Consider the following 21,188-nt stretch of genomic DNA (forward strand, 5'->3'; position numbering starts at 1 on the left):
GTGGCGAAGCATATGAGCGAATCACGGAGCGGAAAAGGTCACTATAAAAGAGTAACAACGCAGCCTTTTTGCCTTTCTGAAGGGTCTCGGCAAACAGTCAAGACGTCCGTTCCGGTGATTGTCATTTGTGTTTGTGGCCCGCTATCTAAATGGGGAAAGGAGAGCGCAAAGACAAGAAGAAAAACGACTCAGCTGGTGGACCTCCAGGTGCGTAGCGAATTTCCTTTCGGTTCTGTGGCCTCCGCCGCTGTCGTTTGGGTGCTCGATCCCTTTGTTCATCTGGCGTCACATGGTGGGCGCTGTAGGCCTAACCTCGTGGGCTAGGATGATTCTGTTCTAAAGCATTAAATTTTTGCGAGAAGGCTGAACGAAATTCACGAGCTTCGTTACCCGTTTGTTTTCGCTATCATTTTTATTTGAGCGTGAGTGACCGTGACTTGAGAGAAAAAAAAAACCGCGTTTGGTTGAGCCGAAGCGACCTCGAGAGCCTTTATATCGCGTTAAGGTTGGTTCACGTGCAAGCGACTGAGCGAATACAGCGATTGAGCAGCGCGTTGCAGCGAAAAATGTCGATATTTTTAATAATAATAATAATAATTGGTTTTTTGGGGAAAGGAAATGGCGCAGTATCTGTCTCATATATCGTTGGACCCCTGAACCGCGCCGTAATGGAAGGGATAAGAGAGGGAGTGAAAGAAGAAAGGAAGAATTAGGTGCCGTAGTGGAGGGCTCCGGAGTAATTTCGACCACCTGGGGATCTTTAACGTGCACTGACATCGCACAGCACACGGGCGCCTTAGCGTTTTTCCTCCATAAAAACGCAGCCGCCGCGGTCGGGTTCGAACCCGGGAACTCCGGATCAGTAGTCGAGCGCCCTAACCACTGAGCTACCGCGGCGGGTCAACGATATTTTTGGAACCTCTTCACTCTGGCCGCTTCCCCCGCCGCGATGGCTCGAAACGGCTTTGTGCGCCGCGGCGGCATGCGCTTCTGCACGCGTCGCCCGTGCGCCTGCATGGTCCGGCCATGCTGCTGACCTGACACGGAGCAGGTGCTGTGGAACGCTCTTCCGCTTGATGAGTGCCTTTATCTACGGCATGTTTCCGAGCGCTGCCGTCTCGTTTTAGTCCGTTCTTGATGCATAGCAACACCTCCGCAGCTCCGCACCCTAATCCCCTAAGCGCATTTACGATTTCTTTATGGTTTATTTGGGTTTAACGTCCCAAAGTGACTTAGGCTATGAGAGCCGCCGTAGTGGAGGGCTCCGGAAATTTCGACTACCTTGAGGTTCTTTAACATGCCCTGACAACGCACATAACACGGGCCTCTTCAATTTCGCCTCCATCGAAATTCGACCGCCGCGGCCGGAATCGAACCCGCGCCTTTCGGGTATCGCTTTTGAGCTTCCTTAATCTCTTTGCGCTGCATTTTTTGCTTGGCCTATCCGGATTACCCGCAGCGGTGGCTCAGTGATTAGGGCACTCGGCTGCTGATCCGGGGTACCCGGGTTCGAACCCGACCGCGGCGGCCTCGTTTCGATGGAGGCGAAACGCAAAGGTTCCCGTGTGCTGTACGATATCGGTGCACGTTAAAGATGCCCAGAAGGCCGAAATTATTCCGGAGCCCTCCACTACGGCACCTCTTTTTTTCCTTTCTGCACCCAGTCCTTCTATCCCTTCCCTTACGGCGTGCTTCAGGTGTGCGCCGCGATATGCGAGACGGTTACTGCGTCTTTTTTTCCTCAAAAACCAATTTTCAATTTTCAGCAAAGGTCTCTCTTTCCCCGGATTGTGGTCGCTGTTTATCGCGACTGCGTCTCTCTTGTTTCTAGGTATGAGTGCGCACTCTATGGGGCTGCCGGATGAAATCAAGCCGGCTTAACAGCTTGGCGTCCCGCTGTGTGGTGCGATGTGTGGCAGAGTTTTGTTGTCGTTGTTGAGACTTAGGGAAGAATGAAAAGTTCACGGACCCGCCCACCGGCTCAAGCTGATCCACAGTAGCTACCACGTGCAGGTAATCACTGACACGTGAAGATAATCGCTGCTACGGGCAGACATTTGGAGAGTTAAACGAGATTTGAGAGAAAAGATTGGCAGAAAGGACTCGCAACAGCCGCCTCATCTGAAGCGACGACGACGGTTTAGCAACAGGTACTTCCGGTGACAAGCAGCCCTCGCCACATGTGCGGCAGCCCCTACATCGCAGCTCAATAGGGCCGGGCAGCCATCTAATCGTCCCCTTCCTGTGAAGGGAATGCTTTACTACTACCTTGCGCAGCTGCTTCGCCGTGTAGGAGAGTTTTACCTTGAACCGAGGAGAAGCCACGTGACAGCTATGACGTCATTCAGCCGCCACCGCCGCGTTCATTGTGATCATTGGCATTGGCGTTGACGATGTTCTGGACTCCGTCGATTTTGAGGAAAGGCAGGGATTTGGGGAAACGTTTCTCACAACCAGCATGTGTTGACATTCTCCGTGACAGCAAGCGTTGTCAGCGGTACGAAAGGTGCATTCTTTACGCCCGATATATAAATTAAAAAAAAATTGACGCCCCATTATAGTTGTCCGGACCCGTGGAGTATCTCTTACGGGTCCAAGTTGGACTTATTTTTGGAAATGTGGCGGGGAGTTTGAAGGATGCTTCTTTCCCGCCACCGGTTGGCCCAGTATTGCACTACCTCCGGGATCGGCCTTGTCTTTAGCGCGTCTTTACTATCCTGTCTTTCTGTCCCATCTTTCAACTCTCCTACTATCTGCACGTGGTAGCGATTGTGGCTCGGCTTGAGCCAGTGAGCAGGCCTGTGCACTTTCCTTTCTTTCTTCCAGGCAGTAACAGACAGACAGACGACCCATTATGACAGACGGTAATTCGGAATTTGAGCGCAGCTCTTCGCAAGCCGCTTGCTACCGCTTGGCAGGTTCCTGTTGCGTTGCTAGCGACCCTCCGGCATCGTCCCGTAGCAGCCGCCTTCCGGCTGTCCATTCCTCTCGTGTGTCAGGTGGCGCTTCGCTCTGGTGCTACCTGCCAACACGTCACCTGTCACACTCCGTAACACGTCACCTGTCAGGTAGCATGTTACAGCGACTACGACGCGGAACGCAGCAACGGGCGAACTGGGCTCTAAAAGGAATGAAACTAAAGAAGTCACGGCAGTTGAACACGAAGCGAAAAGCTTCACCACGTTGGTAAAGAAGTCGCATAGGCCGGAGAATAGCCTTCAATGACTTTCAGCCCAACCATGTTAGCCATGTATGACCGTACGTGGTACAGTTATGGCGTGGAACTCTTGACCTCTGCCCTTGACCCATGACCTTTAGTTGACCTCTGATCTTTGACCTTTGACATTAGGTGACATTTGGGTTCACCTTTGACCCTGAACACATTTGATGGGGGTGTAAGACCATGAGATACGTCTAAGCCACGTGGTCGTGTGTGTATATACTATAGAACGGCTGTCCATGCAGGCGCTGCCGTGGACGAGCCACAGGTGCTTAGCAAGCGTCCTTGTTTTCGCTGAATTCCAGGGTTAGCGAAGTTAAATTTAAAATTGTTTTTTTTTTGTTCTCAAGTATACAACTAGAAGGAAAGCGTGCGCGTGTGTCGCAAATATATTGAATGCGCGGCGGGACATTTGTTGCTTCTTCGTTGCTGTGGGGGAGGGCTGATCGCATTTGTGTGAAAATTAAGACCCTGTGCGACAGCTAGGGCCTCACACTCAGTTCTTCCGTGTAAAGGGCATACGACGCTGTTTGGGGGCGCTGCGTGTTTAGTCGTGTGTAGTTACAGAGCATGCCATTGTCGGCTTGCACAGCTGTCTTAGTTGGGACGGCCATTGCGACGTATGCTCTCGACCACAGTATACTGAATTTTCGGTCACTGACCATGTCAGATATGTTAGCTGAAGTCAGCTGACCATATTCACATGGTCAGTAAACCGAAGATTCATTCTGCTGACCTGACCAGACGGCATTCCGTCAAACCCTCGACTAGGTACTCTATACCATCTGTCTTTTACCGTTGAGCAGACAAGGGAAGGGACAAGTGGTGCTCGTTATGACATACATGATGGAGGCCAACAGTGACCGAACCAAGAAGCATAAGGGATGTTTTTTTTAATAATATGTGGTGTTCATCCGTGGGGTCTTAATACGGCAAAAACTTGTTAAAGAGTCTGGGTCCTTGGAGTACGCCTTCATCGCAGAGGACAGCTTTGAAGGCACCTTTAAAGTTCTTGAAGGACTCAGGACTGAGTGCATGATTGTGAACAATCAGTGTGTGCCCTGTGTACCCTGCAAGTAACGGCCGACGGACACGTGGAAAAGTGATCATATCCCTTTGTTCTCTCCCTTTTCTATCTCTCCCTTCGTTCTACTTCCCACGTGTAGGGTAGCATACCGGGTGTTGCCTAGTTAACCTCCCTGCCTTTCCGTCTTTCTCTGTCTCTCTCTTTGCGACGTTAAACCCCCATGAAGAAAAAACGAAACTTTTTAAAGATAATTGATTATAAAGCAGAAGGAAAACAACCACATGCCACCGTTGGTATCCGAAACCCACTACCTCTGAATTTAGCGTCCGGTGCTCTACCAACGGAGCTCCGGCGACGGCTGTCCAGTCTTCAGCTTTCGGCGGTGTATATATGCGTGTCGTAGCGATCGCTATGATCGCAAACGCAGCAGATGTATGAACGCTACGTTAAACGGGCATTTTCGGCTCGCAGCGGTGCCTTCGGCCAGCGGTGGCAATCAAGCCACCGCTCCTGCTCCGTCGCCCGCCGGTACGCCGCGGGATTTGTTCGCGCAAGTACTGCAGCAGGGCGCCGCGCCCAGTCCGCAGCCGCGCGCCGTCAGCCGCGGCCCGGCCCCTGCCGCGGTGCCCAGAGCTCAGCCCACCGCTCAGCCCAGCGCCTCCCGTCCCAGCTACGGGGCCCCCGCCGCCGCAGGTGACGCCAACGTAGCGGCCAGCAGCCCGCGGCCTGCATCCGCAGCAGCCGCCGTGAGTCGCAGTCAGCCGGCAGCAGCTGCCCTACCACCGTCGCCACCATGTACGTCGCCCGTTGCAGTAACAGAGCAGACCCCCGAAGCTGGAGACCAGGCCACTCCAGGCGGCGATGTCAGTATCAAGGTGCGTACTGTTTTCCGAAAAGGGCTTCACCTTGGGCTATGGCATGTAGCTCGCTTAACCTCGTTATAACAAAGTAGAAAGTGTGTTCGCGGCTGTTACTTCGTTATATGCAGTGTTGACCGAGCTTCCACGGGGAATCGTAATTCCTTCGTTATATCCATTATTTCGTTATAAACCATGCTGTGCAGCTTGTTATGCCAGGGGTCCATATAAAGTTGCACCTATTAAAGCGGTTGAACCTCTTTACCACGAAGTTGAAAGTTTCCGGCGATAACTTCTTTGTAAGGGTAGCTTCGTTATAGCTCCTGTTGGCTGAGCTTCCACGTGCAATCATAATTTCTTCGTTATATCAGTTGATTTGTTATAAACCGCTTCGTTACAAAGGGTTTTAACTGTTAGTTTCAAGGCAAGAGGAAACATCACATTTCCAAAATATCGACTTGCACAGACGGTACGAGAACCAAACCCCGGTATAATACAACTCAATAATAATAATAAAATTATAATTGGTTTTTGGGGAAAGGAAATGGCGCAGTATCTGTCTCATATATCGTTGGACACCTGAACCGCGCCGTAAGGGAAGGGATAAAGGAGGGAGTGAAAGAAGAAAGGAAGAATAGGTACCGTAGTGGAGGGCTCCGGAATAATTTCGACCACCTGGGGATCTTTAACGTGCACTGACATCGCACAGCACACGGGCGCCTTAGCGTTTTTCCTCCATAAAAACGCAGCCGCCGCGGTCGGGTTCGAACCCGGGAACTCCTCCGGATCAGTAGTCGAGCGCCCTAACCACTGAGCCACCGCGGCGGGGCATACAACTCAAGAACGAAACAGCATGTTCCTCTCGAAAGAGGCCCTCCAGCCAAAGGCGTCGACTGGTTCTCATGACTTCATGGTTAGTCAATCCTCTTGGACCTGCGTGACATCTCAGGGAGTGGCATATGAAAGGAGATGAACCACCGTTTAATCAGATTGAGAGCGGCGTCCGGAGAATTGGCCGACGCCGTTGGCTGCAAGGCTTCCTTGGTAGGGCATCCGTCGCTTCTTTCTCGAATTGCAGCCGACTATGCAGGGCTTAGTTTTTACTAACAAAAAGTTCTGTGGGTAGCAAGCATCGTGGTAGTGATTGACGTATAGGGCGCTCTGGAAGTGAAACATCAGATTTAACCGCTGAGAAAGTCAAGATAGAGAACAACGTTTGGGAACCGCAATGAGTTCCTTGGTCAACAATGATATAGACAAGTCGAGTGGGCGAAATTTAAAAGGAAAGTTTGTATTTCGATGAGTGGTTTGAACCCGACCGCGGCGGCTGCGTTTCGATGGAAGCGAAGCGCTGAGGCGCCCGCGTGCTGTGCGATGTCAGTGTATGTTAAAGATCCCCAGGTGGTCTAAATTATTCCGGAGCCCTCCACTACGGCATTTCTTTCTTCCTTTCCTCTTTCACTCTCGCCTTTTGCCTTCCCTTACGGCGCGTCTCAGGTGTCCGCCGATATGTGAGAAAGGTACAGTGCCATTTCCTATCCCCGATAACCAATTTTCAATTCTCACAGTTTCTTCTGTGATGTTCAGGGCCTCAGTCGTCGCCTGGATAAAGGGTGGCTCGAGGAATTATTGCGTCGTCAGGTTTAGCCTTTGGGTTCACTACTTACGCACCAGCGGCTGAGTGTTGTGTTGCCAGCGTGTGAAATTCTTTTTAAAGCGGAAGCTTTACTGACCGCAGGTTGAGCAGTTTCGCGTGATTCCTGGAGAGCCGTGCTGCGCATGCACGAGGAGCAGTGACGACACATGGCGCATTTCTCTCTCTCTCTCTCGATCCCTACTCACTACTGCGCATGCGCCACTAGTAGCACCGAGCCACAGATGTTCAGCCGCTGCGCACCGCCGCACATTTCCTCAAAATCCAACTTTAAATTTAGTTTCCTCTTTCCCTCCCTCCTTTATCCCTTCCTTAATTCACGGCGCGGTTCGGGTGTCCACCGAGATGTGAGACGGTTACTGTGCCATTTCCTTTCCTCAAAAAACCAAACAAAACAAGTGAGCCGACGGCGTTCATAGAGTTCATTGGCGTGGACAACTTTGCAAAGACCGTTCATTTTCACGAAACGAAAAGCGCACAATCGGCTCCGTGGTTCAGTGGAGACCTCAATCTCGGTTTCGCTTTGTATATCCTGGATTAGCGGGGCTAATCCAACCCGCCGCGGTGGCTAAGTGGTAAGGGCGCTCGGCTACTGATCCGGAGTTCCCGGGTTCGAACCCGTCCGCGGCGGCAGCGTTTTTATGGAGGAAAAACACTAAGTAATAATAATAATTTTTGGGGAAAGGGAATGCGCAGTATCAGTCTCATATATCGTTGGAAACCTGAACCGCGCAATAAGGGAAGGGATATAGGAGGGAGTGAAAGAAGAAAGGAAGAGAGAATTGCCGTAGCGGTGGGCTCCGGAATAATTTCGGCCACCTGGGGATCTTTAACATGCACCGACGTCGCACAGCACACGGGCGCCTTCGCGTTTTTCCTCCATAAAAACGCAGCCGCCGCGGTCGGGTTCGAGCCCGGGAACTCTGGATCAGTAGCCGAGCGCCCTAACCACTGAGCCACTGCGGCGGGTAAACGCTAAGGCGCCGGTGTGCTGTGCGACGTCAGTGCACGTTAAAGATCCCCAAGTTGTCGAAATTATTCCGGAGCCCTCCACTACGGCACTTCTTTCTTCCTTCTTTCACTCCCTCCTTTTCCCCTTCCCTTACGGCGCGGTCAAGGTGCCCAACGGTATATGAGACAGATACGGCGCCATTTCTTTTCCCCCAAAACCGATTATTATTATTATTATTATTATTATTATTATTATTATTATTATTATTATTATTATTGGGCTACCTTTCTCTCATATCGGCAGACACCCGTACCGCGCGCCGTAAGAGAAAGGACAAAAAGGCGAGAGAGTGAAAGAAGAAAGAAAGAAGCGCCGTATTGGAGGCCTCGGAATGATTTCGACCACCTGGGGATCTTTAACGTACACTGACATCGAACAGCACACGGGCGCCTTAGCGTTTCGGTTCCATCAAAACGCAGCCGCAGCGGTCGGGTTCGATCCTGGGAACGCCGGATCAGTGATCGAGCACTCTAACCACCGAGCCACCGCGGTGAGTGTATTGTCTTTTTTTAGTCACTCGTTAAATGCTCTTTAACTCGAAGCGAAATGGTGCACCGTCGAGCCCGAACATTCACTCTGGCAAACTGATGTTTCCTTGGACTGCAGCTGTTGATGCTTATAAATTACGCGTCTGCACATTCTCAATTCGCAGAAAAATTCATGTGAATGTTGTTCATCTTTCGCTGTTAATGGGCAGCTGCGACGTCTTCTTTTGGCCTCCACGAATGCCGAAATTTCCAAGGTAGTTCCTTGTGCCGAGCTTCGCCGCCGGGCGTCGGTTTGTTTCAGCACGAATAATTAAATGTTTCCAATTTTGTCGCCCCAATCGGGACGATTTCTGTGGGAGACCTTGCACGTGTGACGTCACCAGCTGCATGCCCTTCCATATTTGCTTGGAGTTTGCGCAAGAAGAAGAAAATGAAGACCTTTGTTTTTGGTCATTTCACACAAACGGTGGTCTGTCGCTTACAGTCTCCAGTTTAGTCAGTCAACGCGCCGAAAGTTTTTGTGACAGTATGCATGACGACAAGCTTCTATCTTGACGTCATTCTTTGGGAGAAACCCAGTTTTAGTTTCGGTGTTCTTTGCTTTTGCTGGTTTAAAGGGCTTCTACTCAGGATTTTGAAAAACGCTTTTAAAGGCACAGAGAATTGACTCCCAAGAAATGTTATGCGAATAGGAACACAATACTACGTCTAAAACATTCAAACTCGCCCACAGTTGCCCTTTGAGTGGTTCTGAAACCTTGGAAGAAATACTTCAGCACTGGCGCTATCATGGGCTGGGTTCCCTGAATAAATAAATTAAGGCACAGAAAGAACTAGTACTGACTGTCTCGCTTTTGATGTACACCACGACCACGCAGTGCGGTTCCTTGATTTTGCAGTCGACCCGATCGCCCCTGTCATATGTGCTCAAGATAGAACAAGGCTTTGAAATACCTTCCGAGGAAAGTACAGGGTAGGTCAAAAGTTCCCAGGCCATAGGGTCTGCTTTTGAGCTGTATAATCAGGCAGACATGACACACCCAAAGACTCAAAATATCCGTAGAGGGCGGAAGAGGTATCGTTCTATACTCTGCGAACCTTGATAGCTTTAATCGCACCTTAAATGCCACGATATACCGATGAAAGAAGCAAGCCCTGTGGCCCCGGAACTTTTGACCAACCGTGTACATAACCTCGCTCAAGTACTACGAGCTTGCGTCATAAACACCTGAACCATATATTCCTACATTGAGCACAGAACCCACAATCCCGAGCGAAGGTTGGCGAGCTCTTTCCAGCGATTTTTTCACGCCCGCGCATTTCTCCGTCTCGTGCTCCTGCGTATTTTTGTTCTGATGTGGCTGTCGGTTAGATTCAGAAGTATGGCAGCTACTGTGGCCGCTGCCAATAATAAGTGTCGTTTCGGCGGTTCAGGAAGCCCTCCTCACCCCCCCCCCCCCACCATTACCGGGAAAATTCCCGAACGCGTCTGCAGCCGGCGGTGTGGCCGAGTGGGTAGGGCTGGCTGAAGAGCGCCGACCTGTGAGCATGAAAAGAGTGATGAAAGGAGATAGAAAGGCTAGAAGACGCTGTAATTTAGATATTGACTGCAGATAACTTCGCTTGCACAAAACATTTAAGACATTCTCAGGGGAGCTATATTAATGTTCAAGCGCCGTCCTTTAATAGGCTCGCTACAACACACGGGGTGCAGGAGGCTTTCCCCGTTAAGACTCACCGGTCCTGCACAGTAGTGTAGATCGAAGACCATTCGGCCAAACTTGTGTGACGCTCAACACACGAAACAGTGCGTGCATACTTACTTCTTCATGCCCTGCTCTAATTACCACCAATCACGGCGCAGGAGCTCGAGCGAACCCTGCCCTCCCACTTCCCGCGGAGGCCCGCCCACGGCCAGCTGGGCCGGACCATACAACTTCTTGCCAACCACTTCAGCATTGAGATACCGACCGGCAGCGTCTACCACTACGACGTCGACATCTCCTCGGAGACTGCCAAGGAGACCAAGGTTCCTGAGCAGAAAAACTACCGATGCCTCAGTACAAAGATCAACAGGATAGTCATCGAGCTCCTAGTAAAGAAGTACCGGCAAGACCTAGCCAACTGCATCCCGGCTTTCGATGGCCGCAAGAACCTGTACACGCGCCGCCAGCTCAACTTCCGCGAGCGGACATTCACATTCGACATCGAGGAAGACCAGAGAAGCCAGAAGTTTATCATCAAGATCCAGTATGCCGCCACCGTGAACCTGGATGCCCTGCATGGCGTCTTCCAAAAGCGCGTACAAACTGTGCCCCAGGAAGTCCTCCAGGCCATCGACATCGTCTTGAGGCACAGCCCCTCGATCAACCTTGCGCCGGTTGGACGCTCGTTCTTCAGACCGCCGGGACCCAACGAGCACAATGACCTCGGAGGAGGCCGGGAGGTGTGGTTTGGCTACTACGCGAGTGTTCGACCCGCCCAATGGAAGCCCATGCTTAACGTCGACATGTCAGCAACAGCATTCTACGAGTCGCTTCCACTGGTAGACTTCATGTGCAGGTTCTTCAGCGACAGCCGGCGTGTGTTGACACCCGCGGACTTACGGTCATTGCGCGACAACCAGTACGCGCGGCTGAATAGGGAGCTCAAAGGACTCCGCGTAAAAGTGACGCACCTTCCGTACCCGCGCAAGTACAAAGTGGTCAAGATCACGAGGGAAGCTGCGAAGGACATCTATTTTGAATCAGAAGGTAGTCAGATCTCCGTCGCCGACTACTTCCAGAGCCGCTACAGGCGCTTGTCGTACCCGAACTTCCCTTGCGTGCAGAGTGGCAGCCCGACGCATCCGGTCTACATTCCTCTGGAGGTGTGCGAGCTGGCCGAAGGCCAGCACTGTCGGAAGAAACTCGAGGAGAGTCAGACCGCCGAGATGATGAAGCGCACGGCCAAGCCGCCAGCCAAGCGCTTCCTGGAGATTCGTCAGTCTGTGCGCGACATGGTCAGCACCTCGGACAAGTACCTGCGAGAGTTCGGCGTCAAGATCAACCCCGAACCCACTCAGGTTGTTGGCAGAATTCTCGACCCGCCGTCTTTGGTTTTTGAGAACAACAGCATGTGCAAGCCGCGCGACGGTACGTGGGATCTCCGAGGGCAGCGCTTCTACAAGGCGATGTCGATGACACAGTGGATTGTTCTCAACGTGAGCCGCTTCGCGCAGAAGGACTGCCTGGACAACTTCATCAAGATGCTGATCCGCATCGGCCAAGAACTGGGCATGCGCATTGCGCAGCCGCTTGCGGTCATCACGTTCGACACAAACCGCAAGCCCATGCGGACCGTTCTCACGGAGCAGCGCAAGCAGCGCCCGCAGTTGGAGATGGTTGTGGCTGTGATCACAAAAGCCACGAACTACGCTGAGATCAAGCAGGTGGCAGAGACTGAGCTCTCCCTGCGCACACAATGCATCTTGGACAACAACGTGGTCCAAAAGTGTAACGCAGCGCTCATCCAAAACCTGTGCCAAAAGATCAACGCCAAGATGGGCGGCATCAACAATAGTCTCCTGATCCAGGAGAAGCCGAAGCTATTACATAGGCCCGTGATCGTCATCGGAGCAGACGTGTCGCACCCATCGCCTGGGGACAAGATCAGGCCATCCATCGCTGCGTGCGTCGGAAGCCTAGACTCTGTACCGTCCAAGTTTCACGCCACCATTCGGGTACAGATTGAAGACTCCAAGGCTAAGGCGCGTGTGGAAATTATCAAGGACCTGAAGGACATGATCAAGGAATTGCTACTGGTTTTCTACCGCACCACCGGGCACAAGCCCCTGCGGATCGTCTTCTACAGGGACGGAGTGAGCGAGGGGCAGTTCTTGGAAGTCCGTAACCATGAGGTAAGCAACTGCGCCTACTACAATACTGTGTCCACTAAACTCTCATCTTGTTAAGACAGCTATACCGCATTCAATGCCGCTAGCGTCATTGGATAACCTTTTGTCTTATGACAAGCGGACTTCCTGTGCATATACGTAACGGCACCGAATAGATCTCCACAGCGCTACAATTTCAGGACATTCGGGACATTCATTTCTGGAGACGTCTTCTCGGTGTTAGTTGACGTCAGCTTGATCGTTTCTCTTCAAAAGGTGGTAAACATCCAAGACTGAGGCTTGTGGTTGGGTTTTGTGCGTGCCCGCTCCGTGTCTCACCCCTTTTACGCACGGGCGATATTAACGGCTGTGCAGTTTACCGTCCGTTGAACTGAACGACAGTTAGAGGTGCTATACCAGTTTCACAAGGTCATGTTTAATGTCATTAATTACTTAGTGATCAAGTTTTAACGCCATCGGAACAGTGTCACGTGCTCGTATTTAATGGCATTAGACAGACTAACTGCTGTTTGCGACCTACTGAGTTCGCCAGAACTCATTCGCCACAGCAGTGCATACTCTTGTCCCCATTCCGCATGCAGAAAGATATGCAACTTTTTTTGTGAAAAGTCACTATCCTGTGGATAATGGTTTATTCATAAAGAGCAGCATTTTTACCAGCAATTCTGAAGCACTGTTAGCCTGTGAGCTGGCACGCCAGTTCGACTTTTACGACTAGTCAAGCAAGAACAGTGGCATTTGCTACAAATTTATTTTTATATTATATTTGAATGACATTGCTGAGGTTCTGACTCATTGAAACTGTTTATATTCAGGTGATTTTTTTAGCCCCTTGAAGGCGTTATCATCACCGTGACTTTTTAAAATTTCGTTTTCTTTCTTTCTTTCTTTTTTTTTTATTTTTTTATGTATTTAAATACACCTCACAGGTCTCCGCAAAGGCATTGTGTAAAAATAAAAAGGGGGGGGGGTCAAATACAGAACATTGCGCAAAATATGTTACAAGTAAAAAATAGTAAAAGTGCAGCAAAACACACAAAAAAACAGGTGAGTTCAGATAAGATATCGCAATTCACAAAAAGAGATAAAAGTAAAAACAACTGTGTCATGGAACAAAAACAGGGGAAATGCACGAAGTCGAGTTATACAAAAGCCAAAGAAAACATATCAGGCATAAATGAGCAAAGTTGCACATCCACGGAACCAAAGAGGCAATAGGTCTCAAGCTGCTGAAAACGAAGTTGTACGAATCCGGAGTATATAAATGACGTGCTAACCGTTATCAGCGAAGTGTTTGGGTAGATGTTCGCAAAAGGTGTCATGATTAGCCTGCAGGGCGATGCAGTCCGGAAGATTCTTCCAGAGACAGATGGCACGCGGGAGTGACCAGAAGTTGAAAGCATGTGTGTTGCCATAAATGCGGCATAGCTGTAGTTATTATGTAATCTATGTTATAAGTAGGAAGGACGTTGCAGATGTGCTGGCGGTGAATCAGTGGCATGGACGTATTTGTGAAAGATAGATATAAGGGCAGTCTTGCGACGAATTTGCAACGGATGCATAGAGCGAAAGTTTGATCTTTAGTTGGGTTAGACTAGACTGATAACTGCAATTTTGCGAAATGAGACGACAAGCCCCATTGTGGACAGCTTCCAACTTCTCTCTCAGATATTTCTGATGAGGTGACCAGATGGATGAAGCGTACTCTAGCTGCGGTGTGACAGAAGTAATGTAGGCTTGTTCACACACGTGAGGGGTAGTGCATTGCAGGTTACGGTGAATGAAAACTAGTTACCGGGAAGCATTAGCGAAAGTGATGGTTATGTGTTCAGCCCAAGAAAAGTTTGGTGAAATATGGACGCCTAGATGCTTATACTGCGTAGTCCGAGCCAATGTATCGTTATTATTGTGGTATGGAAAATTCGAAGTGACTGATTTTCGGCTAAAAGTAATTATCTTACACTTAGAAATGTTTAAAGTCATTAGACACGTTTTACACCAGTAGTTTATGCAATCGAGGTCACTTTGAAGTTGAAGGTGGCCATTAGTAAATTTTATTGGTGAATAAATAATGCAGTCGTCAGCAAATATGCGCATATAAGATAAGATTGTTGCTGGCAGGTTATTAATGTAAATTAAGAATAGTAATGGACCGAGGAGGCTTCCTAGTGCCGCGCCCGATGTAACATCGGAAACAGGAAATTAATAATTGTTAACAGCGGTGAACTGCTGGCGATTAGAAAGAAGACTACGGACCCATGACAGAGTTAAAGAATTTAATTTGAGAGCACAAAGCTTAGATATTTGTCGGCAATGTTCTACCCGATAAAATGCTTTGGCAAAGTCCAAAAAGGTGCAAGTCATCAATTTCCGTGCGAGTGTTTGTTAGTACTTCTGAAAACCGGTACAACCTTTCCTATTTTCCAACCGGTGGAAACCTCACCTGTAGATTTTGACTGCTTAAAGATATGACGGAAGATGATGCTGGAGACAGAAATGGCATTTCTTTAGTATTTTCAGTTAATTTCATCAACCCCAGAAGAAGAGGGTGCTAGGCTATTTATCAGGTGTACTAAGCCATAAAGTGTAATGTCAACCGGTGCCATGTACGGGTAACCAAAATCTGGTACTTACGGGATGTTAGGATTATCTTCTTGGTGAAAATATATGCGAAAAACGAATTAAAAGCTTTAGGACATTCAGCATCGAAGTAGGGGGCGCTGTGAATATCATGTATTGATATATCATTACTGACACTGTTCTGACGTATTGCTTTGAAGGGCTTGCTCTTATTGTTCCTAAGTAGCGCCGGAAGGGCTTTTGAAAAAAATATTTATTTTTTTCGACACAAAGGCCATAACAACACAGCTTTAGGTAGGTTTTATATTTACCCCGCGTGCAGGGCGAACATTCGTGCTATGCATTTTTGTACAACCGTTTTTTCTTATTTCTCATTTGTCGATGCTTTTTTCTAAAGCAAAGCTTAGATTTATGATTTGATAGCGTGACAAGCGGGACACGTTTGGCTACATGTTAGGCGAGCTTGTCTCTAAATTGAACCCGCGGTTATCTAATACGACCTATATTGTAAAGAGGGCGTCAGAATATTATCAGAAAACATTTGAATTTCGATCGTCATTGATTGGATTGTAATCTCCTCTGTTATAGTTGCGAATCTGTAATATCAATAAATCTGCCAATAAATTGTAATGTCGTTAAATCTGGACGTGTAGCGCCAGCTCCGAAAATAATGGCATAGGCAAACTTAAGGCTACAAACATCTGCGGTTATTTCTAGTGCGCATGTGGCACGGGTAATAAAAGGCAGCGCCACCTGCAGTTGAGGTCTCAGCTCAGTAGGGGGTCGCAGTTAGACCAGTCTACTGACCCGCTGCATCGGCCGAGTGCTATCCTGGCTCATATAAGTCTCACTCTACAACTTCCATTAAAGTCGGATACAACTCAAGAACCAAGCGTCTTTTCCCCCTGAAAGGACTCTCTTGCAGCCAATGGCGTAGACCATTTCTCATGAGCCTCCTAAGGTAACCATGTAGGAAGTCGCAAAAGGAAGGGGTTAGTCTCCCCCCTCACAGGAGAGACTATTGTCATTGTCACCGCGCTCGCTGCATTGTCCACCTTGCAGGTTCGTGAAAACCAGCCGACGCCATTTACTGGATGGGGGTCCTTTTACGGGGAAAAGCGGCTTCATTATTGAGTTGTATCATTGGAATTAGTTTAGCCACAAAAAAAAATGCCACGAAGTGGCACCAGGAAAACAACGGCTGAGCGGTGAAGCCGGGCGTTCCTCTACTGAATTTTCTTGGCTTTGTGTGGTTGTTCACTGACGGCATACTCAAACGCCACGCTTGCACAGAAACTTTAGTTGAGTGAAGTCAAATAGTAAGTCAATGCCTAGAGTTATGTATATAAACCGATCATGTGATCCAGAATGTGGACCGCGTGAACTCAATTTAGCGGAGTGTGCGAGTAACTGCAGCTGACTGCTGTTCATTTCGGCGTTGGTTGGAAAAGCTGCACTTCCGTTGAGTTGAACAGTTGCTGAAACTGCTCGTTTAACCAGATCACAACCGATAATAGCGTTGCTAAAAAAACGCTGCTCTTCGCCATAGAGTTTTTTCCCAAACGACAATTATATAAGATAGGACAGCAGAGTTCGTGTAGGTCCAAAGCGTTTTGTTTACATTCTGTACCAAGTATATATCGTGATTCGTCGAATGGCCTTTAAACCCTGACCAAGTTTTTCTTTGTTTCCGCTCTCGAATCTCTCAGGAGAGCGCCATCCGGCTGGCGTGTGCGGAAATGTGTCCCACCGAGACCTACGAGCCACCGCTGACGTTCATCGTGGTCCAGAAGCGACACCATACGAGGTTCATGCCTGCCAACGACCGCGACGGCGTGGGCAAGTTCCGCAACGTCCCACCAGGCACGACCGTAGACTCGGTGGTCACGCACCCGCTGGACTTCGACTTCTTCCTCTGCAGCCACTTCGGCATCCAGGTAGGCGACCTCTTCTCCGCCCTTGTTGCTATTGTCAGCGGGAAGAAATGGTCCGCGGTGTTTTCGTTTATCAATTTGCGGAGGAAATAGTCCGGGCGCCGGCGTCGCCACAGTCGCGTCGCGTCTTTAGTGCGCTACAAATACCAGGAGCGCCTGCGGTGGAGGCCTTCCGTAGCTTGAGGAAAGGGAAGCATGGCCTCCGAGATCACCTGCAAGCGGTACCGTGGCGGAAGCATTCCGCTTCACATCGAGGCCACCAGGAGCGCTATGAGTGACTGTAACGTCATCGTTCGACCTTGAGGAAGCGGTATCGGAAGTTGCGCACGGGGGGCCTTATGTCCAGTGCGGATTGATGCTGTCATACGGATGTGGTCATTAGTTTTTCTTTTCAGGATGGCGTCTGCTCAGACAATGAATGCATGGGGTTGGGTGAAAAGAGAAGCGCTTGATGCTCGCCTGGGCCTGCTTGCTCGTACGTTAAAGCGGGACGCGGCTTTGCAGTCTCAAGAAACGGCAAAAAAACTGATTTTTTAAATAGTCGTGTCGGCTTGTATGCCTCGTTTTTTTATGCTGTACCGAAGTCGGGACAGCGACATAGATGACGATGACCGACCAATGCGCTGATGACAGCCAGGCAGGAAATAATAGTTATTCACGGTATATAACGGCGCGAGGGCATCTAAGGTCAAATAAAGAGAGAAACATGTTGTGCACGCAGCATTAAGAGCAAGGCGAGCACGTGCTGTGCTCATAGGCACTGCCAGTTTTTTGTATATTGCGTTTAAACACTCTCCTTCCCACGTAATGTGTGCTAATAAAATAAGTGTATTCAAACCGCACACACCATCCCACATCACATCGCACCACAAGCAGGACCACACCGCACCACCACATACCACGATGCGAAGCGACCCAGCCCGACATGGCACTCGGAATCTGGGCATGTGAATAACTTTACTCCTTTGCGCTCCCGCAGGGCACCAGCCGGCCGGCCCACTACTATATCGTGTGGGATGACTCCAACTTCAGCGCGGACGACCTGCAGAAGCTCAGCTTCTACCTGTGCCACACATACTCCCGGTGTGCAAGGAGCGTGAGCATCCCGGCCCCTGTGTACTACGCGCACCTGGCCGCCTTCCGCGCAAAACACCACATCGCCAGCAAGCTGGAGACGTCAGGCGCGGTCAGCCAGTCGTCTGAGGGCGGCGGGGACGCAGTGTTGACCACTGCCCAATACGTGGAGGCCGTCAAGGTGCTGCAGGAACTGCAGGCCTCCATGTACTTCGTGTAATGGAGGAGGTTCTCCGCTGCCCCTGCATTCCGGTTACGGTGAGCCTGGAGGAGTACCACTGACGTCATACCCAACAGTTCTGGATTCTGGAGAAAAACATTTTTGAACGGGAAAGCGTTTAAAGGCCTTTGCAGGGAGGGTGTTACATAGGGTATAGGGAGGGTATTATGAGCTCAGTGTTCCTCATATTTTGTAAGATTCTACTACAACGATCAATATATCCCCAACCTCCCGCCTGCAGGCTTGCATTTTTTGCTATTAACGTTTTTGCTACAGTCCAAAGCGTTCCTCATTGGTTTTCTATTACAGTCATAACTGCTCGATGCGAGCGATGGAAACAGTATAAAAGGAAGGTTCTTCCAGATATTGGAAGAATTGACCTTGACTATTTCAATACCAGAATCTTAGTTTCCCAAATTTCATTTTTTTTTGTCCAAGAATGTTGGACATGTGCGCAACACGTAGAGGACAAGATATACGTGACACGAAGTGGACATTTTCTCCAGTTCCTCTTGGCGCATAGCAACAATTTTTAATGCGTTTTGTCGGAGTGAGAGACGACTTAACTGTGAAGTGCTGCTCCGCTCACATTCAGGACTGCTGCTTCGAATTCCTCCACGAAGAAAAAAATTAGTCGGTTGTAAATTCTTTTTGTGTTACCTAAACAAGACGTTTACCACCAGACGAAATTAAAAACGTGAGAATTTTGATCCAAATTCTATGATCGAAATTTAAAGTTTTTCAGTTTGGTTCATTGTAAGCTACACGTACATCACAGAGGCGCAACTGAACAGGGACATGAACACACAGCGCCTGCCCTGTGTTGTGTGGCTTTCACGTGTTTGTTTATTTGCGCTTAGTTCATCTGTGAATCTTTTATGAGCGCACAACTAAAATTTTGCGTAAAATGTAAATGCGCCTACTATGCTTTTTTTTTTTGTCTTGTTCTAACAAAATGTTATTGACCACTGTCCGGCGATATTTTCTCTCTTCCTCGCTGCCTGCGTCCCGACTTGCTATACTCATATATGCTGTATGTATTGCAGGCAGAGAAGAACCTGAACTAAATTTAACCGGATTTCTGCTGCTTGAGAGCATTTCGTAGCTGCACAAAAATGCGATCCAACTTTAAAAACCGCAGCCTTCGCGACGTTCAACTGCATAGCCGTCAGCTAGTTGTCAAGCCCCGCGGGTGTCACTTTGCGATAGATAGAGGGAGAAGCCCTATAATTTAAACAAGAGATTTTATCTCGCATGCTACACTCTAAACACAAATATACGCCCGTATGGGAGTAAATAAGAGAGTAAGCTGTCTTCTAGCGCATAGGAAAGCTTACTCCCCTTTCTTACTCCCTTTTTACTCCTTTCTGTTTAGAGCATACTCTGCGTGGGGCAAGAAAGTCTCGAGGAGAGAAGCGCAGAAAATGTCTTTAAAGAAGTAAAAGAATAAAATAGAATAAATATGATCAAGGCATAAATGGGCAGTTAATTTGGACTCAGGTGCACGGACAAGTAACGCTACAAGATATTAAATGGTGATGCGCAGTATCTCCCACGAAGGGGCTGACAGTGTTCACTGCATGAATAGTGCATAATGGTGAGAGTTCAATTCATAGCGGTGATTTGTTTGCTATTTGCCTATTTAGATGACATTGGCCTTTTCGAGCGGAAGCATGGATCTCGGAGTCCGTTCTGTGAGATTGCTGTATGTGCCACTTGTCACTGTTTTGCAGCATTCTCTATAGACACCAATGTGATGAACATAGAGATCAAAAACCGTTCTTTGCGATCAGAAACAATGGCAAACAATCGGAGACGATGAAAAAAGGTGTTTATTTTCTTGGAAGAAATGCATGATCAGTATATTTCAGTTGTAGTTCCTCGAGCCTGGTGTGAGCAACTACTAATCGGTGGTTTTCTTTGTTAGAGGTTCGGGCTTGCTTTGATTCAAATTCGACGGAACAATTTCGATGTTAGCGTGAGTCAGCCACGCCGCCACTAATTGCACCTTTTATTTTCTTGCAGGCTCGCAAGGCGAAGGATTTCCTTGGTTTTGTTGTTTCATGGGCTGTCCGAAGAGTGCGGGTGCCAACATTCTTGTTTGTTGTTTCTGTGCCTTGAAATTTATAATTTGCAATAAAAAAAAATTGGACAATAAAGTTGGCCGTTACATGAGGTTTCCTTGCTTTGCAGTCACTGGCGCTTGCATTGGCCATGCGTTGGCCGAAGCCAGTCTGTTCTGCTACAACACATGCTAAAAAAGTGATCGGGTTTCGAGACGTAGCTAAACCGAGTAGACGTGTGAAAGCATGTGTTTAGCTTGGTTGGCTCATGGTTTTGCTCTCCTGGATGGGTTGGTTTTTGGCCTCGGACGCCGAGGCGTGCGGACGTGTATTGCGTGGTTTTTCGATGTTCCTGGCGGATTTATGCTTGTGCTCAAGCCAACTTCGATTGGAATCATCAGCGGAAGTCGCCAGGATCACCTGGATTCCGAAATTGCGGCAAGTGGATCTAATTTGCGGCTATTTTCGATTTCGACGCGTCGTCCCAGCGGCTGCGTTCGACCTAGCGTCGACTCCGACCACTGCCCGCCGGCCAAGCGTCGGTGCGCCTCGCCGCCGACCCCTGGGGCTTAGCATGGCCGGATATTTTCGGCGAAAATGCAGGTTGTTGTTCAAGGGGAGGATATTTCTCCCGAAGAATTTTCCGAAAAGGTCGGTTGGTTCACGATCAACACAAACCAGCAACGCGGCAGCCAAGATGGCGGCCGCGAGGGAGAAGGCCAAGGTGTCGGCTCGGACCGAGGAAGGAGACAAGATGGCGGCCACGTGAGCACCAAATCAATCAAGATGGCAGGGAGGAAGTTGGCGCTGCGCTCTTATGGAGGAAAAACGCTAAGGCGCCCGTGTGCTGTGCGATGTCAGTGCACGTTAAAGATCCCCAGGTGGTCGAAATTATTCCGGAGCTCTCCACTACGGCACCTATTCCTTTCTTCTTTCACTCCCTCCTTTATTCCTTCCCTTACGGCGCGGTTCAGGTGTCCAACGATAAATGAGACAGATACTGCGCCGTTTCCTTTCCCCTAAAAAACAATTATTATTATTACTCCGTGGCGTCACAGCAACCACGCCTACCTACTGGCCTGCATAAGGTGATAATCAGACCGAGCGGAGGATTGAAAGCTCTATCTTTGGGTGGAGACGTGAAGCTTATGAGATTGTGCGAGC

At 49.2% G+C, this 21,188-nt stretch overlaps 3 protein-coding genes and 1 pseudogene across 3 annotated transcripts in view; all 4 read left to right on the forward strand.

Moving 5' to 3' along the window:
- LOC144120691 (uncharacterized) overlaps nt 1–21,188 on the forward strand; it is a 341,237-nt gene that overhangs the window by 219,633 nt on the left and 100,416 nt on the right. The window lies entirely within an intron of this gene.
- Nucleotides 8–12,210, forward strand: LOC144116461 (protein argonaute-2-like). Its single transcript, XM_077651190.1, has 3 exons — nt 8–207; nt 4,719–5,122; nt 10,123–12,210. The coding sequence occupies exons 1-3, from the start codon at nt 150–152 to the stop codon at nt 12,208–12,210; spliced, it is 2,550 nt and encodes an 849-aa protein (XP_077507316.1). The 5' UTR covers nt 8–149.
- LOC144116819 (U2 spliceosomal RNA) lies at nt 2,558–2,700 on the forward strand (annotated as a pseudogene).
- LOC144115465 (protein argonaute-1-like) lies at nt 16,451–20,136 on the forward strand. Its single transcript, XM_077649864.1, has 3 exons — nt 16,451–16,670; nt 17,647–17,999; nt 19,987–20,136. Exons 1-2 carry the CDS (start codon nt 16,473–16,475, stop codon nt 17,959–17,961), a joined length of 513 nt encoding a protein of 170 aa, XP_077505990.1. The 5' UTR covers nt 16,451–16,472; the 3' UTR covers nt 17,962–17,999; nt 19,987–20,136.

Source organism: Amblyomma americanum, chromosome 1 (genome assembly GCF_052857255.1).
Source record: "Amblyomma americanum isolate KBUSLIRL-KWMA chromosome 1, ASM5285725v1, whole genome shotgun sequence".
NCBI classification, from domain to species: domain Eukaryota; kingdom Metazoa; phylum Arthropoda; class Arachnida; order Ixodida; family Ixodidae; genus Amblyomma; species Amblyomma americanum.

Bases quoted from the DNA above. Each gene is read 5' to 3' on its own strand.
- LOC144115465 (XM_077649864.1), top strand. From the start codon at position 16,473: ATGTGTCCCACCGAGACCTACGAGCCACCGCTGACGTTCATCGTGGTC. The intron at 16,671-17,646 runs GTAGGCGACCTC...GCGCTCCCGCAG, and splicing joins GCAGCCACTTCGGCATCCAG to GGCACCAGCCGGCCGGCCCA.
- LOC144116461 (XM_077651190.1), top strand. From the start codon at position 150: ATGGGGAAAGGAGAGCGCAAAGACAAGAAGAAAAACGACTCAGCTGGT. The intron at 208-4,718 runs GTGCGTAGCGAA...TTCGGCTCGCAG, and splicing joins CTCAGCTGGTGGACCTCCAG to CGGTGCCTTCGGCCAGCGGT. The intron at 5,123-10,122 runs GTGCGTACTGTT...ATCACGGCGCAG, and splicing joins GCGGCGATGTCAGTATCAAG to GAGCTCGAGCGAACCCTGCC.